Source organism: Alligator mississippiensis, chromosome 12 (genome assembly GCF_030867095.1).
Source record: "Alligator mississippiensis isolate rAllMis1 chromosome 12, rAllMis1, whole genome shotgun sequence".
Taxonomy (NCBI): Eukaryota; Metazoa; Chordata; order Crocodylia; family Alligatoridae; genus Alligator; species Alligator mississippiensis.
Genome location: NC_081835.1, coordinates 9,978,777 through 9,999,237, shown reverse-complemented (window position 1 = coordinate 9,999,237; position 20,461 = coordinate 9,978,777). Strand labels below are relative to the sequence as shown.

Here is a 20,461-nt window from a genome sequence, read left to right as displayed (position 1 = left end):
GAAAATTGGGGTTGGAAGGGACCTCAGGAAATCATCCAGGCCAGCCCCCTGATCAAAGCAGGATCATCCCCAATTATATCATCCCAGCCAAAGTTTTCTCTACCTGTGTCTTAAAAACCTCTAAGGATGGAGATTCCACAATCTCTCTGGGTAACCTGCTCCAGTGTTTTACTACCTTTCTAATGAGAAAGTTTCTCTTAATATCTAACCTAAACTTCCCTTGCTGCAACTTGAGACCGTTGCTACTTGTTCTGTTATCTGCCACTACTGGAAACAGCCCAGCTCCATCCTCTTTGGAACCACCTTGCAGGGAGTTGAAGGCAGCTATTAAATCCCCCATCAGTCTTCTCTTCTCCAGACTAAATAGGCCCAGTTCCCTTAGCCTCTCTTCATAAGCCATATGCCCCAGGCCCCTAACCCTTTTTGTTGCCCTCTGCTGGACTGTCTCCAATTTGCCTACATCCTTTCTATAGTGGGGGGCCCAAAACTGGGTGCAGTACTCCAGATGTGGCCTCACCAGTGCTGAATAGTGGAGAGGAATCACTTCTCTGGACCTACTGGCAATGCTCCTGCCAATGCAGCCCAGGATACCATTAGCCTTCTTGGCAACCAGGGCACACTGCTGGCTCATATTCAGCTTATTCTCCACTGTAACCCTCAGGTCTTTTTCTGCAAAACTGCTACTTAGCCAGTCAGTCCCCAGCCTGTACTAATGCATGGGATTGTTTTGTCCTAAGTGCAGCACTTTGTACTTCTCCTCATTGAGCCTTATGAGATTTCTTTCGGTTCAATCCTCCAATTTATCTACGTCTCTGAATCCAAACCCTACCTTCCAACATATCTACTATGCCCCCCAGTTTTGTGTCATCTGCAAACCTGCTGAGGGTGTACTCCATCACATCATCCAGATTTTTGATGAAGATATTCTTCACCAGGTGTGAGTTACAAGTGATGGAGCTAATACAACAGTGGTCAAGTGACACTGAGGTGGAATATTGCATTTTCTGCTATTTCTCTTGAACAAAAACTGTGTCTTTTTTAGCTATAGTGGTTCCACCTCAGACTTTAAGTGACATTCTCAAGGACCATAAATAAGGATCCCTTCCTGTTTGTATTGTTAAAACAGATTAGACGGTACCATGACCTTTTTCTTGCAGAAGTCCTTTAACAAATACACAGTCTAAGGAAAGTTATAGGAATATTGAAAGAACTTCTATTACTAAGGCAAAGAAACCTCCTTGGTTTCTATTGCATGAGGTCTTTTTTGCTTTTAAGAGCTCTTCATTCATCTGGACAATTTAACCCTTTTGTGAGATTTGCACAAATCTGAAGGGATAATTCAATATCATGGATGCTTTCTCTTAGAGTACAGAGGTCTTTCCTTTTCAAGTAGTGAGAAGAGTAGGTACAATGCATTTTAGATGGAGTCAGGGGCTGAATGCTCAGTTGACAAAACTACATTGGCCGCATCTACATGAGACACTTAATGCATAGTGCATCACAGCACAAACAGTGCTAATACACTATTGTGCAGTATTATTTGGCTACTGCGTAGTAGCATCACTAAAAAAAAAAAGGCATTCGCCAGCACTATTGTTTAGTAATTTTTGTTCCTGCATATTTAGTCAGTACTTTACTAAGCAAGTACTAAATTAAATGTGCAGTAACTAGTGCACGTTAAAGAAAGTGTAGACATGCTCACGTTGACAGAGAATTTGGCTCCACAGATCTTGAATTGTGAAGTTCCATTATGAATTGCATGCAACTTTTATAGTGTCATGTAGGACTTGCAGGGCATCCAACAAAAGTTTCTTTTCTTGTTTCTTTGTTTTCTACCCGCTATAGTTTTCATATACTTTCATAATATTTGAGGAGTAGAAAATATTGCAGGGGATAAATGCAATTATTTCCAATAATTCTGTACGTCAGAAGAAAGGATAAAAAACCTCAACACACTGTGTGGGGGGCGGGGTGTAAATCACTTAGCAAAAAAGTTTCTCACAGTATCACCTTTTTCCTATATCACCTGAATTCTGTCACTACCAAACCCTTGGAGACCCTTTGTCCATGAGCTGCCTTCCTGACTTGGTCTAACATGCTTTCCCTCCTTAAAGAAAATCTTTCTGATAAAGCCTATTGTCACAAACCACAGGGCACCCCTGGAGCCCCAAGGCCCTCCCTACCATCCCGCTGTTTTTCCCAAGGAACAGGCCAAGGTTTGCCCTGAGATAACTCCTTATCCCTGAGAGCCTCAGGTCCACTACCCTTTTACTAGACTTCATAGCTACAGCAGGAACTTCTGTCAGCTGTAGGTAGCCTCCCCATAAGGGGTGAGAGAAATTTTAGGACTCCCTTTCCATAGAATGGGTAGCCTGGAATATAGAGGTCACTCTTTAACACAGGCAATCATCAAGGAAACAAATTTAAAAAAAAAAAAGTATTATTTCAGGGAAAATAAATATACAAGAAAAATTCACCATAAATTTCGAGACAGAACAGAAAAACGTATAAAGTGATTTACCCTCTCACCTGACAACCCCCTGATCCTTCAGAGAGACCTGCCAATATTTTCAGAAATCAACCTTTCTGCTAATCCAGTGTGCTCTGACTGCTGGGGCCTGGACTCCTCCAAAGCCTGAGAAAATCCAGTGACCATAGCCACTTCATAGATAGACCTTAAAATATCTCCAAGCCACCCCCCTCCCCCTCCACCGATGCATCAGCATGGTCCCGATACTGCATGAGCCTCAGAATCCTCTAGACATTTCTTTCCTTCCAGGAGCAGCTGGCAGTCCTCTGACTAATGGGCCTTTTCACCCAGATGTTTACTGTACAAAGATTTTTTGCATTATAAGCAAATAGTAACTTGAGTGCCCATCCTACCAGTGGCCCCTTCTGTCTGCAACTGGAAGTGGTAATTTGCCTTTGCAAAATATCACTAGGCATCGTGTTATTAGGCAGTTATGCCTACTTTTTTCCTTGTGTATGCATGGCTCAGGTCCTCTGATTAAGCCATGACTAAAATTGTAAAGATATATACAGACAGCATAACATAATCTATACGATGGTAAGTGACATAAATAGATACAGCGTAGCATCCGCTTTTCGATAAGACCAAACTTGCCATATCAGTACAACAAACAGAAGAACATTTGCCTGACACTCCATGAACCCACCAAGATTTGGTGAGGTTTATGATACCTATAAATCTCTACGGTGAAATGTTAAATAAAACCAACCTGGCCCAAGCCAGCCAAGAAACAACACCTCCCCCAGCATTAGTAAGAAACGCATCAAGTATCAAGCCTCGGTTACTTCGTATTTTTGTGACGTGCTTTCTCCCTTTGCTTTCTTTGTTCCTTTCTGAAGCTCTGCAGGACAGATGTCTTCAAAGTTGTTTGCACATTTTGGCATCATGAGATAAATTATATCTGTCTGTTCAAAGCTATGCAAATAGAAGAGAGAACATGAAACACTTTACCCCATTGCAGCTTTGTCCAAGGCCTGGAAACAATTGCAGTCCCTTGAATTTAAGCGAATTGGGGTTAGATTCCTTCTAATGTGCTAGGGCCCGATTCAAAGTTCTTTGAAATCTATGGGACAAGTCTCACGATTTCCTTGTATTGTGGTTCAAGCACTAGATATCAGAGGTGGGTGAGCTGGCCTCTTCCCTCTCCCCTTTGAGGTATTAAGTGCCAGTGGGGAGACAGTGAACCCTGTGCGTCTTTGAGCACAGAGACTGCAATTATAGCTGAATGACATGCCGGATACACAACAGAGGTTTGGTATTGCATGAAAGATTAAGTTGGGATATAGGATAAATTAATCAAAAACACCTCCCAAAAAAAATCAACAAAAAATAACTCGGGTTAGCACTGTTTTAATCTAGCCCGGCTGTACTCTGCTTCATCACAGCCAGCAGGAAGTTTGGCACCTACATCCTACCAGAAGTGTGGGAATTCCTGTGTTGTTGTAACTGTATACTGCATACTAAAACCACTGTCTACTTAACAACTTTGTACCACTTGAATTACCATGGGCAAAGTCTTGTTTCTCTTCTCTCCACAGCATCACTTTGCAACTTCTTAACCTCCTTTACCCCATGACTAACTGCATGTTTTTTATATCAGCATAAACTATATGTCCTGTAGCTACCACATGTGGGGTCCTACGTTCTCTTCCATCTCTACAAAGGCACGTAAATAAGTATAAATGATAACATTTGCTAATAAACTTTAAAACTTAAATCCATTCTTGCTATACAATGTAGAAGTCCTCTGACAGGCCAGAACTTCCTTGTGCTAGGTGCTCTGCAAACACAGAAAGAAAAAAAAAAGGATGTTTCCTGCATGCAAAAGCTTATAATTAAAATATAAGACACCAGAATTCCCTGCTTGATTTATGCAGGGAGAAGTTCTACATACACTGCACATTTACATCCAGTCACTGGACAGACAGAAACATGTCATCAGGCCTCATGTAAGATTTGAATGCAATAAAGACGATAACTAAGCCTGTGTGAAGTGGCTAGTATTCACTTCAGATTCGGCCGATTCGGGGGCAGTGATTTGATTCCGTGATTCGAATCATTTCCCTGAATCTATTCAGCTGAATCTGATTCAGAGATTTGGCTCCTGCTGAATCTCTGAATCTTCGAATCACCCAGGCCAATCACCTACCCACTCTCCTAGCCCAGCAATGGCTGCCCCACCTGCCCCTGAGCCCTGACTCAGCGGGTGCTGCTGGGCAGGGGAGCAATCTCTGCTGCCCACCCATGGCTCCCCTGCCCACCGTGGCTCTGGCCCTTTAAGAAAAAAATAAGAAAACCCCCCAGACTCACTATTTCTGCTGGTGGGGGTCAATCCCTGCTGCCCCCGCACTGCCCCACACCACATGGGAGGCTCTGCACCCATGGGGGCACTAGGGAAGCATGGGGGAAGGGTTGGGGGCTAATGGCAGCATGGGGCAGTGTGGGGCAGCCCCCCATGCAGCATGGGGAAGTGGGGGGCAGCAGGAATCACCCCCTGCCTGGCATTACCCATTGAGTGGAGCTTTATTTTAAAGCACCAGGAGTTGGGGCAGGTGGGGCAGCCATGGAGGGGGGCTGGAGGACCAGGCAGGGGCTGGGGGAACAGGCAGGGGATGGGGCCTGGCAGGGGTCCCCCCATGGTCCCCTCCTCCAGCCCACCCTCCCCTGCCGCTAGTACTTACCAGATCCAAGTCCAGCTGTAGCTCCCTGCTGCAGCTACTGGGGACTGTCTGAATCATGGAAGCGCTCTGAATCTTTTCTGAAGATTTGGAGAGCTTTGAATCGATTTGGACCTTTTAATTGGTCCCCTGATTCCATTCAGATTCGGCCACCAAATTGGGCCAAATCTCTTTTGAATCGAATCACCACCCAAAGCTTTGCACAGTACTAATGATAACCTAAATTGCAGTCTCTGTTGTTAACAGCAGAAGAACACAAATCAAGTCCTGTGATATCTATTGTATTAACTTACTTAAATGAATCTGGTTCCGGGTATGCTTTTGACCTGTTTGAGTTCACTTTTATATTCAGACATTTTTCCTGGGGTGCGTGTGTATGTGTGTGTTACTGGATTTTGTACTGTCATATGTGGGAAGGAACACAAGCATTGTCACACAATTATGGCCAACAACTCCTAACCACATATGCACTGACATTGGTATGTCTTGTGTACTGTAATACTTGTTTGGATGTTTCTGTGCCAGCATCATCCCTGGTGTAAATAAGTCTATGCAGTTACGTTAGGAAATGAGTTTCATCTTGAGCACCTAGCTTAACCTTTAAAGAGCTATGCACGCTGCGGGAAGCCCTTTTTTGTCCTTCAAGTGCCTCTTTACCCCATATATTGTCCACAAAACGCTTGCCATATCATGCTGTTTCTCCTGGATTTCTCAGTTCCACATTACTGAGCAGTTCTGTGACTTTCTTATTGAGTGGGGGTTTTCTATAAAGCTTTATGCATAGTTATACACTTGAGTGAAAAAAAAACCAAAGAAACAAAATGAATTTACTCTTTCAGGAGAGTTGTAGATAAAGTAAGTAGCAAAGAAACCACAGGCAGAGAGAGAGGGAGAGAAAAGTAAGAAACACTCCTGAAGCATCACCAGCTCCTCCATGGTCCAGCACTGATCACCCATACCAGTCATACACTGCATGTTCCAACAAGTCCTTCTCTTTCTATCTCTGCCACTATTCCGACTTACAATCATTTGGGAAAATCAGCCATAAACTTAATGTGTTGACCATTTTTCAAGTCCCAGAGTCAAAGCAATAGAAAACAAACTCTGCTTTAACATCTAATAGTCCGCTATATCCCTGTTACAGAAATCCCTCTCTTTGATTTAGAATTCTAGAGATGGCTTGCAATTTTCCATTGACTCCATATGGGATGGGAAAACAGTTTGAAAAATTCATCACTAGGGATGCCAACTATAGACCTGTTCTTTAGAATATCAACACAGGAAAGATTTCCATTTATAAGATAACAACGTGCAATAACTATATATCAAGCTATTATCTCAAAAAGGATCCTGCCTTTGAACATTTCTTATTGGCAGGTATCTTTTTTTCCCCCCAAATAAATGTTTTAAACTGACCTGTTATGAGTTGTATAGAGTTTGTGTGTGTGTTGTAAGTTTAGCAAAAACTCCATCTTTCATCAAAGCATCATGCTATGTGGCAATTGTCCCACTGAGCCCTTTATTCTAGCAAGATCCTACCAAGTGATGTCTAGTTGTTCACTCATTGTGATGTTTTCTGTTTCCTTTATGAAGCTTTGTTTAAGACTTCCACCTCAAATCCTTTTAAAAGGCCTCTTAAAAGCTCTTGGTTTTCCATTATCTATCTGTCTTGCTTAGCAGCTGCAGACATGTATTGTATAGCTTGTCCCATTTCCAGAGGAGAAAAATAGATAAGATCCTCTGTGTGCTTGAGGTATAATAAAGACTTCTATCACAAAGAATAAACAACTCAATGAGCAGCAATAAACTTAATTTGCACATTAGATATGCTTTTCCAAGTTCTGACATTTCAGTTGAAAATAATGCTGAAGCAATGAGGCCTATAATTGAACAGCCAAAACTTCTCCAGAGGGGAAACAAAAACAAATGTTCCCTGCAAACAGGATCATTTTTATACCGTGTTGTTACTCAGTTTTTTAATAAATTTTGTAAATGCCAAATGAAATAATTTTGGGGGGTGTTTTTAATGTGATTTTCACGTACTGCTCCATTAGGAAGTATACATGTGGTATGTGAAACTGTATATGGGGCTCCTGAAGTGAGAGCTGCCTGAACACTAAACTACTCATTTTATTCACCGCTAGTTGTGTTGTAACTTTTTCTCAAATTACACATTGCATTGGTGCTAATTGTACTTTCATAATATGAACGTGAGAACTGCTTTAGCCAGTTGCCCTAGGTTAAGAGGGAAAGTCAAGCCTGCAGGATAGAGAAGAAATTATTGGGAAGTTATCTAAAATTGAGTTAAAAATTGAGTGGGTAATCTTTTACTTTTATAACGACTCCCCTCACTGAGATAACCCTGATATTAGTGTGTGTGTGTGTGTGTGTGTGTGTTTTGGGGAGGTTTTTTGCATAACACTGGGTGTGTCTCCACATTCATTAATGTGCTGCAGTTACTGCACATTCAGTTTAGTAGTTGAATAACCAAATACCAAATCAATGCGCAGTAACTTGCACCAGTGCATAATAGCGCCAGCACATGGTTTTTAATGATGCTAACTGTGCAGTAGCCTAATATTACTGTGCAGTAGCATATTAGCATAGTTTTTGCCCTACATGCTACTGCACAGCAGAATTAGACTACTGTGTAGCTAGCTGCTCATATAGACGCGCCTATTGATAAAGAAATTCCAAGTTATATGTTTTAAGTTACCTTCCTGTCAACCTTTTCAACTTTACCATTGGATGTTAAATGTTAGGTATGTGTATGAGAAATCATTTATATTAAGAATTGCAATCACAATCAGATAACAGGATAGAGGGAAAGTCCTGAACTTGCTACTTTTTCCTCTGTGCTGACTCTAAGATTTGTGTAATGACTCATCCCACCCACTCATCAGTAGAGCTTGAACCCAAAAATCTTTTTGGCAGCAAAGTACAAGTGCTTAGCATTGAGGTGAGGGAATGTCTTTATTATCTGGTAGCAATAATATGTTCTTACTCTTTACATGGACTAGGCATGAGATGGCAAATTGGCAAAGGAAACAGTTATGCTTTGTCTGTGTCAGCATTTCAGCCATTGGAGAAGTTACACTAGCACTATGTCTAATGCAGACATCATTTAGACTGGTTTGGTGCAATTTGCCTGTGTTTTAAAGGAAGGTAATATTACCTAAGGCAAGAGTAAAATGTACCCCTATAAATCACACACAACTGGTGTATATTATATCTGCATTCAGGGTCGGCATTTTAGCATGCCCTTTTACAATGAAAAAAACCCCATATTCATACATAACACATCATGATACACAGTGCACCCCAGATCACTACTGTGAACTCAGAGACATTAAAGTTGACAATCACAGGCGGAGATACCATGCTTGTGGTCTCATCATCACCTGCACATTTTTAGCTGCTCATGGAGAGTGAAATTCCCTTTTATGCTGAGGGCTAGCGTTGAATGTCAGTCACCCTAATGTAAAGCATTATTCTTCAACTCTTGGGTTTATCACCTATTGATGTGAGGATTCTGTAGAAGCTGGATACTTAAAAAGATGGGGCACAGTGGCACCTTAGAGACTAACTGAGGGCATGGACTTCCATAGGTAACCGCTTGCTTCATCAGAACATGATAGAATCCAATGAAGCAGGCTGTTTCTTGCAAAAGCTCAGGTCTCTCTGAAACAGGTGTCATCCAGCCCTGCCTTCTTCCCATCTTCAGACTAATATGGCAAACCACCTCTGAATTCAGTGCGCGGATGATTTTTGGGATGGGTAGACTGAAAATATCCCCTTGTTCATGAGGGATTTAAAAAAAAAATGAGTAGCTTGTATGGGCACCAGGAAGTAATATTTTGGTTCAATTTTCCAAAAACTGTATTGGTATCAATAGTGATATAGTTTTCACATATTAACTCAGTAGTTGCATTTTGACACATCCCATCAGGTTATATCACTCTCTTTCTCTTCAGATCAGACTTGTCATAATGTAACCTGCCTCTGACAAGTTCATAACGATGTCTCACAAAGTGACATTGAGTCGATTTTTTTTTTCTTTCTGAGAAGAGGATTAAAAGTTTGACTAATAGGCAAGGGTTTATTGCAGGGGGAGGAGAGGAGAGGCGATAACAGGAAAAGTAAAATGACTTGCTTAGTAATGCAAACATTTCTAGCTAGTTAGCAGCTCAGATTATTCCCCTGAGAATGAAATATTTTTAGCTGTTGGGTGGGCAGCTAAATGACATGCATGAATTTGCAGGCTTAGGTGTTAAGCTTCAAGAAAGGTAGAACATCTGTGTTCCACAACTGCTCCTTTTGTTCCTTGGGAAAGTATGTAGGGGAGTATTTAAGAATATGATGAATTGGAAATGGTAGGAATGGCTAAGACAATTCCCTTGTCATCTCCCTGTAGCTTCAGTGGGATGCATCAAGTGGGACAGAGGATGCATCAGAGGAACAGGTTTTTTTAGTGGTTTTCTCTTCTACTAGAATACAATTTTCATTCAGCTTCAAAATTTCCATCCTTTTGAGGAAGATACAATATCTTTTTTTGAATTAAGGTCCAGTATACATTATATAGGAGATAAGTTAATTGTCCCAAGTATGTATTGGAGAACAGAAAGGCTCACAGCCCTGGAGTTTAAGTCTTATTTCCTGTCCTAGACAAAGATTGTGAGCTCTTGGGGTTTCTGTGTTTAAACAGTGCCTAGAAGTCTCATAATCCCATTCTGCTAAGTGTTTTTAATATAAAGAATAAACAACGATGATGATGATTCCTGCTGTATATCATAAGGGAGGTCTTGACTTCTTGCCAAATGTCTGCTCCTCTAGTTCTTAGAACACTGATTTAATAATACTGCTGATACCCAGTGCACTGTCATAAATGACCAAGGTTTTGTGGCAAGTATTATCTCCTAAAAATAATACCAAATAGTCACTACTTGTGGATAAGTCAGGCATTTCTTTTTAGTTGCTGTCTACATCTGTTTCAGCACACTATTTTAGTTTAAACCTTGTATCATAGCTGTAATAGTACAATCTTTGTTTCATCAAATATGCATGTACATTTCCAATATTCATAATGCACAAATGAAGACAATAAAATACCTTTCACAATCAGGTTCCCTGAGTTCCTGGCAATTCCAAATTGATTTGTTGCTATACAAGTATATACTCCTGCATCTGATTTGGTTATGTTATATATCTTCAGACTTCCATCTGCTAGCATAGTGATCCTGGGGAAAAAAAAAGAAGTAGTATATTGGCTGTACAGGATGCTGTTCTGACTTCTTTTCCAAGAACTGCAATAAGAACACAATACGCACCTTTTAATATTTAAATACATTAGGTATGTATATGCTTTCCTATGACAAGCTGATCAACTAATTTTCACATCTGTTTTATTCATGATCTCTGTATTAGGAGCATAATTTGGGCATAACTGGAATTGACCATCAATCCATCCAGTCCACTTCCCCATGTCCTTTTGTGGTCTATTTTAGATGCTTCAGAAGAAAAAATAACACCCCAATAATGCCCCAAATAGTATTATATTATACCATGGGGGTTGTTTTTCCTGACGCAGATGGTAAGCAATGCATAATGTGAGATATGAGGACTGACGGCCTATGTAATTTTGTCAGTTTTATTAAAAGTTATTAGTCTAGCTAAGACCCGGCAACACCCTCTCACAAGCAATGAAAACAACATAAAATGGTCAGCATTCTCATTTTGCCCTAAGAAATTGCCCTTTTAGTCTAGGGATGGAAATTACATATAAACCGGTATAAGTGATCAGAAACAAGTTCAAATCTGTAACACAACAGAAGTTTAGTGTATATAACCCACTTTCAAAATGATCCAAACTGGTTTAAGATGAACCTGGATGGATGTAGTATCAGACTTAACTGATTTCGGTTAAATCAGTTTATTGAACTTCTGTCCCAGATCCCCTCCAGATTCAAGTTAACTCACAGTCCCCCAGCATCCTAGGATGCTTTGCACCTCCCCTGCAAGCCCCTCCTCTTAGGGTGGGTGGGTTAGCCTTGGTCCAAGCTGTCTGCTCCAGCCCGGCAGGGAGGTGTGCTCTAGTTCCCGCTCCCCCTCTTCTTCCCCCATCCCCCAGCTTCTGGCTTGGGCCAGTGCAGGCACATGGATGTATTTCCAGAATCAAAAGTGAACATCTATATACTTGCTTATTGGTTCAGTCTACACAGCTTAGACCTGCAAAGATTGAATCGATTCAGCCTTGGGCTTTTTGACTGTACATAGTCTTAGTGGCTATGATTTGGCTTGTTTTATTATGCACTGACTTTGGGGGTACTGACTTGATTATACTTAGAAATATTTTGAGACCAACAAAGAAAGTGGAAAGGTTTGTGGCTGTAGATGGAGAAATATACACCAGAAAAAAGCAATGAAAGTGCATAAGAAATTCTTGAGCAATATAAAACACCAGTTTGGGATTTTATGGACCAAATTCTGCACTGATTTATACCCATTCAGGTCAATGTAGTTTTTCAGGGTGTAAATCAGCAGACAGTCTAACCTGAGCTTTTGCTAGTGAAATTTTGAGACCTTAAGCAATGACTTTTACACTGTGTTGCTTCCTTGATTATGAATACCAAGAGAGATTGTCATAAATGCACATGAAATATGAAAGTCCTCTGAAAGTGGCAATACTAACATCAGCAGTGAGTTTATGAGAACCACAAACACTGCAAATAAAATATGAGGGGAATTTTTTTTGTTTTTTTTTTTAATCCTTGATTTAATTGGCTTTTAAATCTAATAAAAAGTTCTTTTATATTAGAAAAATATCCAAGTCATGCTTCACAGCCTGAGTATTCAATATTTATTACTTACAACATAAATTTAGATGATGAAATAAATTATTAAAGCAAATGAGCAATAACTAGAACACAAGTGGAAGTTGAGGGCAATATCACATCCATTAAACATATACAAAACATTACACTATCTTGTTGTATTCCAACCTTGTATTTATAGTCTTGCATTTCCATGCATAATACACAATAGGCCATGTTTCACTCTCCGGCACACGACTGCAGTTCTCATCTGCTCATGTACTTGAGAGAAGATCTGTGTAACTGAACACAGAACCTGGCCCCAATTGTGCTGAATTGGAAATAATAATCCATCTTGCAGCACAGCCACACAGCAAAGTGCATAAGCAAACTCTGACTTGAGTGAAGCCAGACACCCAATTTGGGGATAATTATCACAGGCTGTGTTCAGCTAACTGTCAAATGAAAGGGAGCTCTTACACCTGTGTTTAGTGTGCTGCATGATCAGGTGTCAGGAGGGAAGCTAGCCTTGCAGGGGGTGCTTGAGAGGGTTTTTTCTATTTGTTTCTATTGCTGAATCAGAAAGAGAATTGTGTATGCCTCAGAGCTGATTAAGTTCACTGTCATTTCCACCAGGTGTAGTTCATGGTACTTATTCTCCCTGTTCAGTTCCCAAAATATGAAGAGTTTGGAAGGGGAGAGGGCTGTTTGGCTATGTTCCCTTGTCATAGATCTCACATGACTTGGAGACTTTAAAAAAATTCGGCCATAAATGGTTCGTTCACTAAGCAAAGTATCAGAGTACATTGTCTCCCCACAAGCAAGGGAAATGCAATGAAGAAATTAAGATGATTTGAGCAAGGATCCTATAGTGGCAAAATCTGTGCCTTTTCTATTACATGGGGCTATGCTGAAAGCTGGCCAAGGCCATAGGGAGTAGCGAAGGAAAGAGAAATAAATCCCAAATTCGTGAATGGGAATACATTCTTGACCACCAGTAAATAGGGAATATTTTCAACTAGTAGCATTGCTTTGAGAATTGTTGCAGTATGTTCTGGGAATTTGCCTTGTTACTCAATATACATTTTAAACTTGGATAGTAGTTTTGACTCTCCTTAATACTGAAGTATTTGACAGATGTGATGCCTGCTAAAAGCATTATGGGCTTCCTCAACAACACTGCCAGGTGTTTGAATGTCTCAGCTTACATGCTAAGCCCAGGGACACCACTCCAATTTCACCTTTTATACACCCCTCAGATCCTACCTCACTTGAAGGGTTGCTCCTTAAGAGGGCAAACCTTTAGCTAACTCCGAGTCTATACTCCCCGTGCATAGTAGAGCTGCAGTGGGGACACTTTCTGTGCTGTTACATGGTACACTTTGAAGAAGGAGCAAAGAAAGGATAGCAGTGTCATCCATTGAGCTCTGCTGTGCGAGAATATAGCAGCATCTGGGGCAACCAATTATAATAGCTGCCACAGCGTGGCTGTACTGCTGTTCTGAATTATCCAAAAAAGAAACTTTTGTCCCCGGGCTTTGGAGAGAGAAAGGAAGGAAATTGGCCTTCAATGAATACTCTTGTTACCTTGATGATGATGGTGCAGCTTTTGCATGCAAACAATTAACACTAGGCTAAGAAAATAAGTTTGGATTTAACAGTCGTTCCATCAGATATCAACATATCAAACTGGAGCTGGCAAAATATGCAACTAGGAGCTGGAATTATGGCTCTAGCTGACATTTTCAGAGAAGAGCAACTGCACACATAAGGAGGAACTGGCACCTTTTAATTGACATTATTAAGCTGTACATCAAAATAGGACAAAATGGTCTCATTTTCACTCTCCCTTGGGAGAAATACCTGCTGCTAGTGTCTGGAGGATGGATTTAAGTAAATATGAACATAGGGCATTAGCAAAATCTTTCATTTTCTCTTCTGCCAGCATCTGAGGCATTCAAAATGAGTGCCACAGCTGTAGATAAACATTGCCATTAAAAATTCCTGGTGATAAAATAGTCGATTCAGCTGATTAATTAGCAAAATATGTGCAGATATAGAGGCTGTACAGTCGGTGTTAAAGGGACATTTCAGCTGTGAATCAGCATATGTTCACTCACAGTATGCTTGAGTTAAAATTCTGAGTGAGCCATCAAATATCACATATGTATTATTTGTAGTGCAGGAGCTTGTAGAAGCTCCAGCCATCGATCAGGATGCCATTGGGTTAGGTAGTATGCAAATACAGAACAAAAACACAATCCCTATTCCTAAGAGCTACAGTCTAAGCAAACAGAGCTATAAAGAAATGCTCTGTCCAAAGAAAGATTAATCACATGGCTGTGTATAGGGTTGGATCATTGAGTGTGCCACAGCTATGTTTAGCACTGTCTATATCAGGGATTGGGAATATAAAAGTTGCTTTACATTATTTCGAATGTAGGTCAGCAGGGGGATAGCTTAATTCTCAAATGTAATTTGTAGCAACTTTGGGGTAGTTTAAAGCAAGTTTAAAATAGATACTAGAGGCCTTGGAGCATTTTGTGAACATGCTAGCAATGCTGGGACACAGGTGATGTATTGTAGACACAGCTATGCCATCTCTATGCCAAAGGCGTTCCATTATTTACAGCAATTTTAAGTCTCCTTTGTGCTGCCAGAATGGTATAAAAAGACCTTAGAAGGCCCCATCAAATGTACTGATGCTTATTCAATACGGATTCTATTCATACACAAATAAAGACATATTCTAGATACAGAGAAGGTTGTGAAACAATCTTCAGCATCCCGCTGCATGAATTGCAATGAAAGCATGTGAACAATGGGCACGTTCCAGGGGGAGACCAGAAGTTGTAAAATTGTTCAGTGCCCCATTCAACCAAGCCGAATAGAGTTTGAAACTCACCCTAATTTGGAAAGTAATCCAGCTCTGAGAGACATTCCTAAAATGGCTCATTCCCTTAACCTCTGCTGGGCAAATTTCTAATTTTCTGATGAATCAAGTGGAGTTGAGCACCAATGATTAAGAACTATTATTTGTAGTCTCTTGGCTGCACAGATGGTTATCCATTCAGATTGCATAATGCCCATTCAGCTATTGGGCAAATAATCACTGGCCTACAGTCATACAGTTGTAGTTAGACGATCAGCCATCTTAAAAGTGGGAATGCTCTCTGTTGACTGGTTCAACTTTTTGCTGGTAAAGAGAAACTGTAACATAAGAAGTTTTAGAGTTGTTTCAGAATCAAGATTCACAATGCTTAAAACTTAGGAAGCTGTCTCACCCTACACACAGACACAATTTATTTAAAAGGGTGATGGACACACAAGTTCTTCTTCTGTTTGGGTGACTTGGAGCAACACTTACAAGTCCAGTTTAAGGTTAGTTAACCAGTCTAATGCTCTTGAGAAAAGGGGATGTAGCTCTGCATGTCATCCTCAAATTGGTATAGCGGACAGAGTGTTTTGTGGTCCATAGTTTGATGAAGGTTGCCACAGCCACATTCTGCAGAACTCCTAATACACCGTCTGTGCATCAAGTGACCACAGCAGCCATGCCCAGTTCAGATCCAATGGAAGATGTCAGGGGTTGAAGATGATAACCTGCCTGTGGGCTACCCTGCCATGTAGAAATCCAAAACAAAATCCACAACTAATGTCATCACAATGGTGACCAAATGCCCAACAGGCTCTTGGTCAATGGAACAACAACTATAGACACATACGTAATTAATTACCATGGAAGGGAATTAAATGGACAAGTATGAGTCATTTTGAGACATATCAAAGTTTGTTCTGGACAAGGATGGGAATGCAGAGCAGCATGAAAGAAAGGCAGAAAGACAGATTTTAAATATATGCAGAAAATAGTGGCTAGAATACTGATGTTAATGAAAATGTTCCTGTTGACTTCTAGAAACTCAGGATTTCACTCAATGAAGTAATTTGGATGGCATCTTTCTTCCATCTCTATAGATACAAAGTTCACTGAAGATTTTAGCAAATGATGAAGAGGAAGCTATAACATTTGATCATACCTTGCCCCTACAATGCTTACCACAAAGCTATAACTCTTCACAAAATGTTTGGTGGTTATAATAATTGGTAGCATTTACATCCAAAGTCAAGGTAATTTTGACCAAGGTAAACAAGGATGTCACATTTAAAATCTAATCTAATAAAAAACATTTTCTCTTCCAATGCAGTTGTCTTTCCTAGGAATAAACTAGTTTTGTTTTTTTTAAAGGACAAAATGGATAAGCATGAACCTAGATATAAGTTAGTGATTGTGACTTCAAATGCCTAGAGTCAAGCTTAAATGAAAAAAAAAAACAAACCCTTGTTGAAAGACAGACTGAACAAAGAATCAGTTTTCTTGCTGAGAAGCTCATTTCATTCCAATTTCCAGCCATCTGTTAATGGAGACATGTTTAAAAGATCTGCAGAAAAGGCCAAGAGGATACTGGGCTGTGTTATAGGCATGCCAGGGAAAGTGATTCTGGTGAGGCCTTGCTTTTCCAGTTTAGGATTCCACACTTCAAGAAATGTGAGTTAACTTGGAAGAGCTCGGAGGAAAGCAACACAATTAGGTCTGGAAAATATGTGATAAGGAAAGGTTAAAAGAACTAGAATTATTTAATTCACAGAAGAGATGACTGAGGAGAGAGAATTATTACATTTGGGGAAGAGATAACTAAGGAGGGAATTTGAAGATAACAAACTTGATATTCAAAAAGAGCTGTTATAAAGAGGATGGAAACCAAATGTTCTCTGTGTCTACATGGAGAGTTAGTGGAATATCCATCATTGGGAAAAAAGGTCAGGTTAGATAGGGCTGTTGGTTGTAGCCATGTTGGTCTAAGGACATACTCAGGTAATGTTCTTTGGGTAGATATATTTTTTAGACCAAATATTTAGTTGGTCTAATAAAAGATATCACATCTACACAGAGAACCTCAGGTTAGATAAGCATTTGTCTGGGATGGTTTAGAAAGGGATCCTGCCTAAGTAGGGCTTGGACCCCAAGGTCACTTGCCTAAGTAGGGCTTTGGCCTCTAGATGACTCCAAGGTTATTTTCAGCCCTATGTTTCTATAATCCTAAAATGGTGGTTCTCTGCAGCTCTTCCCAGTTTGGCGCCGACATACCCCCTGAAAACAGAAGTGCACGAACAGTTTCATTACATGGTGGTGGCAGCCTGGTGATAGATGCCAACTGCCACCAGGTAGAACTTCCCTGCACGCCTCCACAATGCAATGCTTTTCAGTTTGGCTCTGACATGCTTTCTGAACACAGGAGCACAGAGCAACTTCATTCAGTGATAGGGATGGCAGTGACACCATCACCCTATCACCTTGTTCTCATCACTCCAGAAAGAGTGACCCAACAACAACCTTGGTTTAAAAATCAGAAATCTAAAAATATATAGCCAGATGCTATTTGTGGCAGGTGTCTATGGTCATATGCAGCAAGAGAAGGGAGGGAAAAAGAACATCCTAGATCTTCACCTAAGTCAATTCTCTGAGTGTTCTGAGTAAAAAGACAGCTTGCCACCTTTGTTCAGGAGACAGAAGTCTGAGAAACAGGCAAATTGCTCATTAAAACTGTCGCACATACTTCTTTTATGTAAAGAACTTAAGAAACCAAGCAGCATAATACATATCACTTCTAATTAACTAGGCCAAACAAATCATTTCTGGAAGGTGTTGTCTCATGTAAACAAAAGATTATGGACGGCTATTTCCTTTGATCTCAAGAGCATGAAAGAACAGTATGTATTCAACAAGGCTGATCTATAATAAAATTTGTAAAAGGCAGCAGGTATCAACTCATTACATTTTAAAGTGAAGCAGAGGTAGTTTGTTTCCTTCCAGGTTATTCAGCTTATCTTCTTTAGTTACGGATGGAGCTTTCATACACAGATATAAATATGTGCAATGTGCATATCCCCCCAGTGTGATACAGATGTAATGCCACTGAAATCACTGGAGTAGCACTGGTAAAACCAGGAGTAACATTGTGGCTGAATGGGACAAGCCATGCAGTTTCTAACATGAGATTTTTCTCAAAATCAGTCCTTTTTAATTATAATAATTTCTGTCATGTAAGCTGTGTGCAACTGGGACAATCCAAAATGCAATTTACTTAAATATTAAGTCTGCAATTATGGTTCGAACTATATGCGTGATCTTTGCAAGTGAAGGCAGCACTCTGGCAATTGCATGGAAAAGCAGATTTGAATGATGGCATGGGTCAAAGTTTCAGCTTTAGTTGTAAACACAACATAATAGATTATGAATTGAAGCAGGGGGGTGAGGGGAAAGAAGCACAACAACATCTGCTGGAGTCTGCCGGCATCCTGAAACAATAATACAGAGCAATATAAACTCCTGCAAGCATTTCAAAGTGATGTTAACTCCATGGATGACTGCTCTGATTTGCTGCACCAATATCACCCGAACAGAAGCAGGGGCAAAGCAAAGGCAGGCCCAGTATAGCTATATAATAGGTGCAGCCCAGCAGCTGGGATAAGTTAGATAAGAAAGGAAATGGAGTCCTTTGGCTCTCTGGAGGAGGGTCATATTTATAAATGTCCTATGTGGGCAGAAGTGGCCACTCTTGTTCACATTACTTCAGAAAGAGTTAGACTGACGTTGGAAAAAGTATGAGATGCCTCATGGTGTGATGTGCCTCCAGAGCCAGGGTGGCTTAGGGTGTTTACAGGTGTTCATTTTTGTATGAGAATTTCTTTTGCAAGGGAGATTTTCCAGGTATTTATGTGGAAGATTTTTCTCCCCCAGAAGGCATGTTTCCCCTGGGAGAAATTGAATGAATGCTCCTAGTTTCTCCTGGGAGAGCAGCAATTCTCCTGATAGAAATATAATACCTATACATGGCTTTAATTTGGCCCTATGCACAAATAAAATTGTTAGCTAATAGTGCATGTTATTATCTGAATTGCACATCCAATCAAGGAAAAAGCCTGCCAAATGAAGCCCTGGAGCCAGATTTTTATTTATTTTTTTTTTAAGAAGAGGGCATTTAAAGTTTATAAAGCTATTAGTAGCCTGGTTTAAAAAAAATAGTCAAGCATATAGAGATTCTGCCCAGGTCTTTTTTACCTCACCCAGTCTTCTATCAGCAGTATATATGAGCACTTCACAATAGCTACTGCATGCATCATCCCAACTCTCCACGGACACATTGAAGAGATGATGAAATGAAGCACAACAAAATTTTCATTTGTCCAAGATTACTCAGAAGGAATGAGTTTAAATCCTGGCTTTTCTGAGTCTCAATTCACTGCCTTCTTTAACCACAAGACCATCCTTTCTTATGTTTATGGTTAGAATATTAACTGGTAAATTGTCTGGAGTTCTCTCTGAAGAATATACAGTGGACCGTGAGATTTTGACTGACTGTTGAAGTTCACAAAGATTGATAAATATGAGAGAGACTGGTTTAAAATGATGAAAGATAGGGAGTGAGAAAGAAAGAGAACTTGGGGAAAAAATCCCTCATAACTTCACTGAAGACAACAAAATCACCAGGGATTTATATAGGTGTAAATGAGAGTTAATTGATCCTTATGATGACTACTTCAGTTTTAGTTAAAGGTTCCACTGGGTTCATTCTGAGATCCAATTGTTTGTTATATCTCAATGATCTTTATACCTGTTTCTCCTATTCACAATATAATTTATATGCTAATAGCATTGCTACTTAATAAACTATGTTTAAAAAGAGGACTTTCCTTATCTGCAAGCTGATATTAATGAGCTTCAAAATCGACTGACACAATTAAGTGCAAACAAAATAAATACCAGTAAGCCCAATGTTAATTATTTGGATCAAAACAAAGTTACAATATCTAATTGAATAGTCTTATTAAAATATTTAAATAAAGAAAATTATTAGCAATAATAATGTGATAACAAAACACGGCTCTGCGCTAATTAAAAAGCAGGCATATTATTTTTGCTATTTTTTTACATTACTTGGGAAGTAGAATCGCTGCACAATTTGTGAACGCAAATATTTGTTTTATGCAAACACATACAGACCTCAGGAAGGAGTTTTACTGCATAATGAAGCTTCCAGGCAAAATGCAATATGGTTAGGAGATGGCATTCCCATAAAGATAAAAGATCTGTTTCAAAGTTTTCCCATTCAGCATAGGCAAAACCAGCCTTACTTCGAGGTCCTTTGAACACTGACCAGATTTAGGTTTGATTTTTTTTACCCCACCAAAGCATAGTAGGCCTATTATTAACCAGAAGCTCACTATTCAGTGTAATATAGTCTAAAAGCTTGGGTATATAGTGACAGGATTCAGCATTGTAAATATAGGATCCAACTGCCTGTAAGCACAGTCACACTTCCAACCAACTGCTGGCTCCCTTGGTCTTTTCCTCTGGAGAGAACCAGACGGAAGAACAGGGATGC

At 40.1% G+C, this 20,461-nt stretch overlaps 1 protein-coding gene across 5 annotated transcripts in view; it reads right to left on the bottom strand.

Moving 5' to 3' along the window:
• The window catches only part of LOC102573404 (contactin-6), a 223,649-nt gene that overhangs the window by 28,768 nt on the left and 174,420 nt on the right, over positions 1–20,461 (bottom strand). For all 5 annotated transcript variants that reach the window (XM_019499811.2, XM_019499814.2, XM_019499815.2 and 2 more), the window contains one exon: positions 10,318–10,445. In XM_019499811.2, the coding sequence (XP_019355356.1) occupies positions 10,318–10,445 (128 nt within the window). The remainder of the gene's footprint in view (positions 1–10,317; positions 10,446–20,461) is intronic.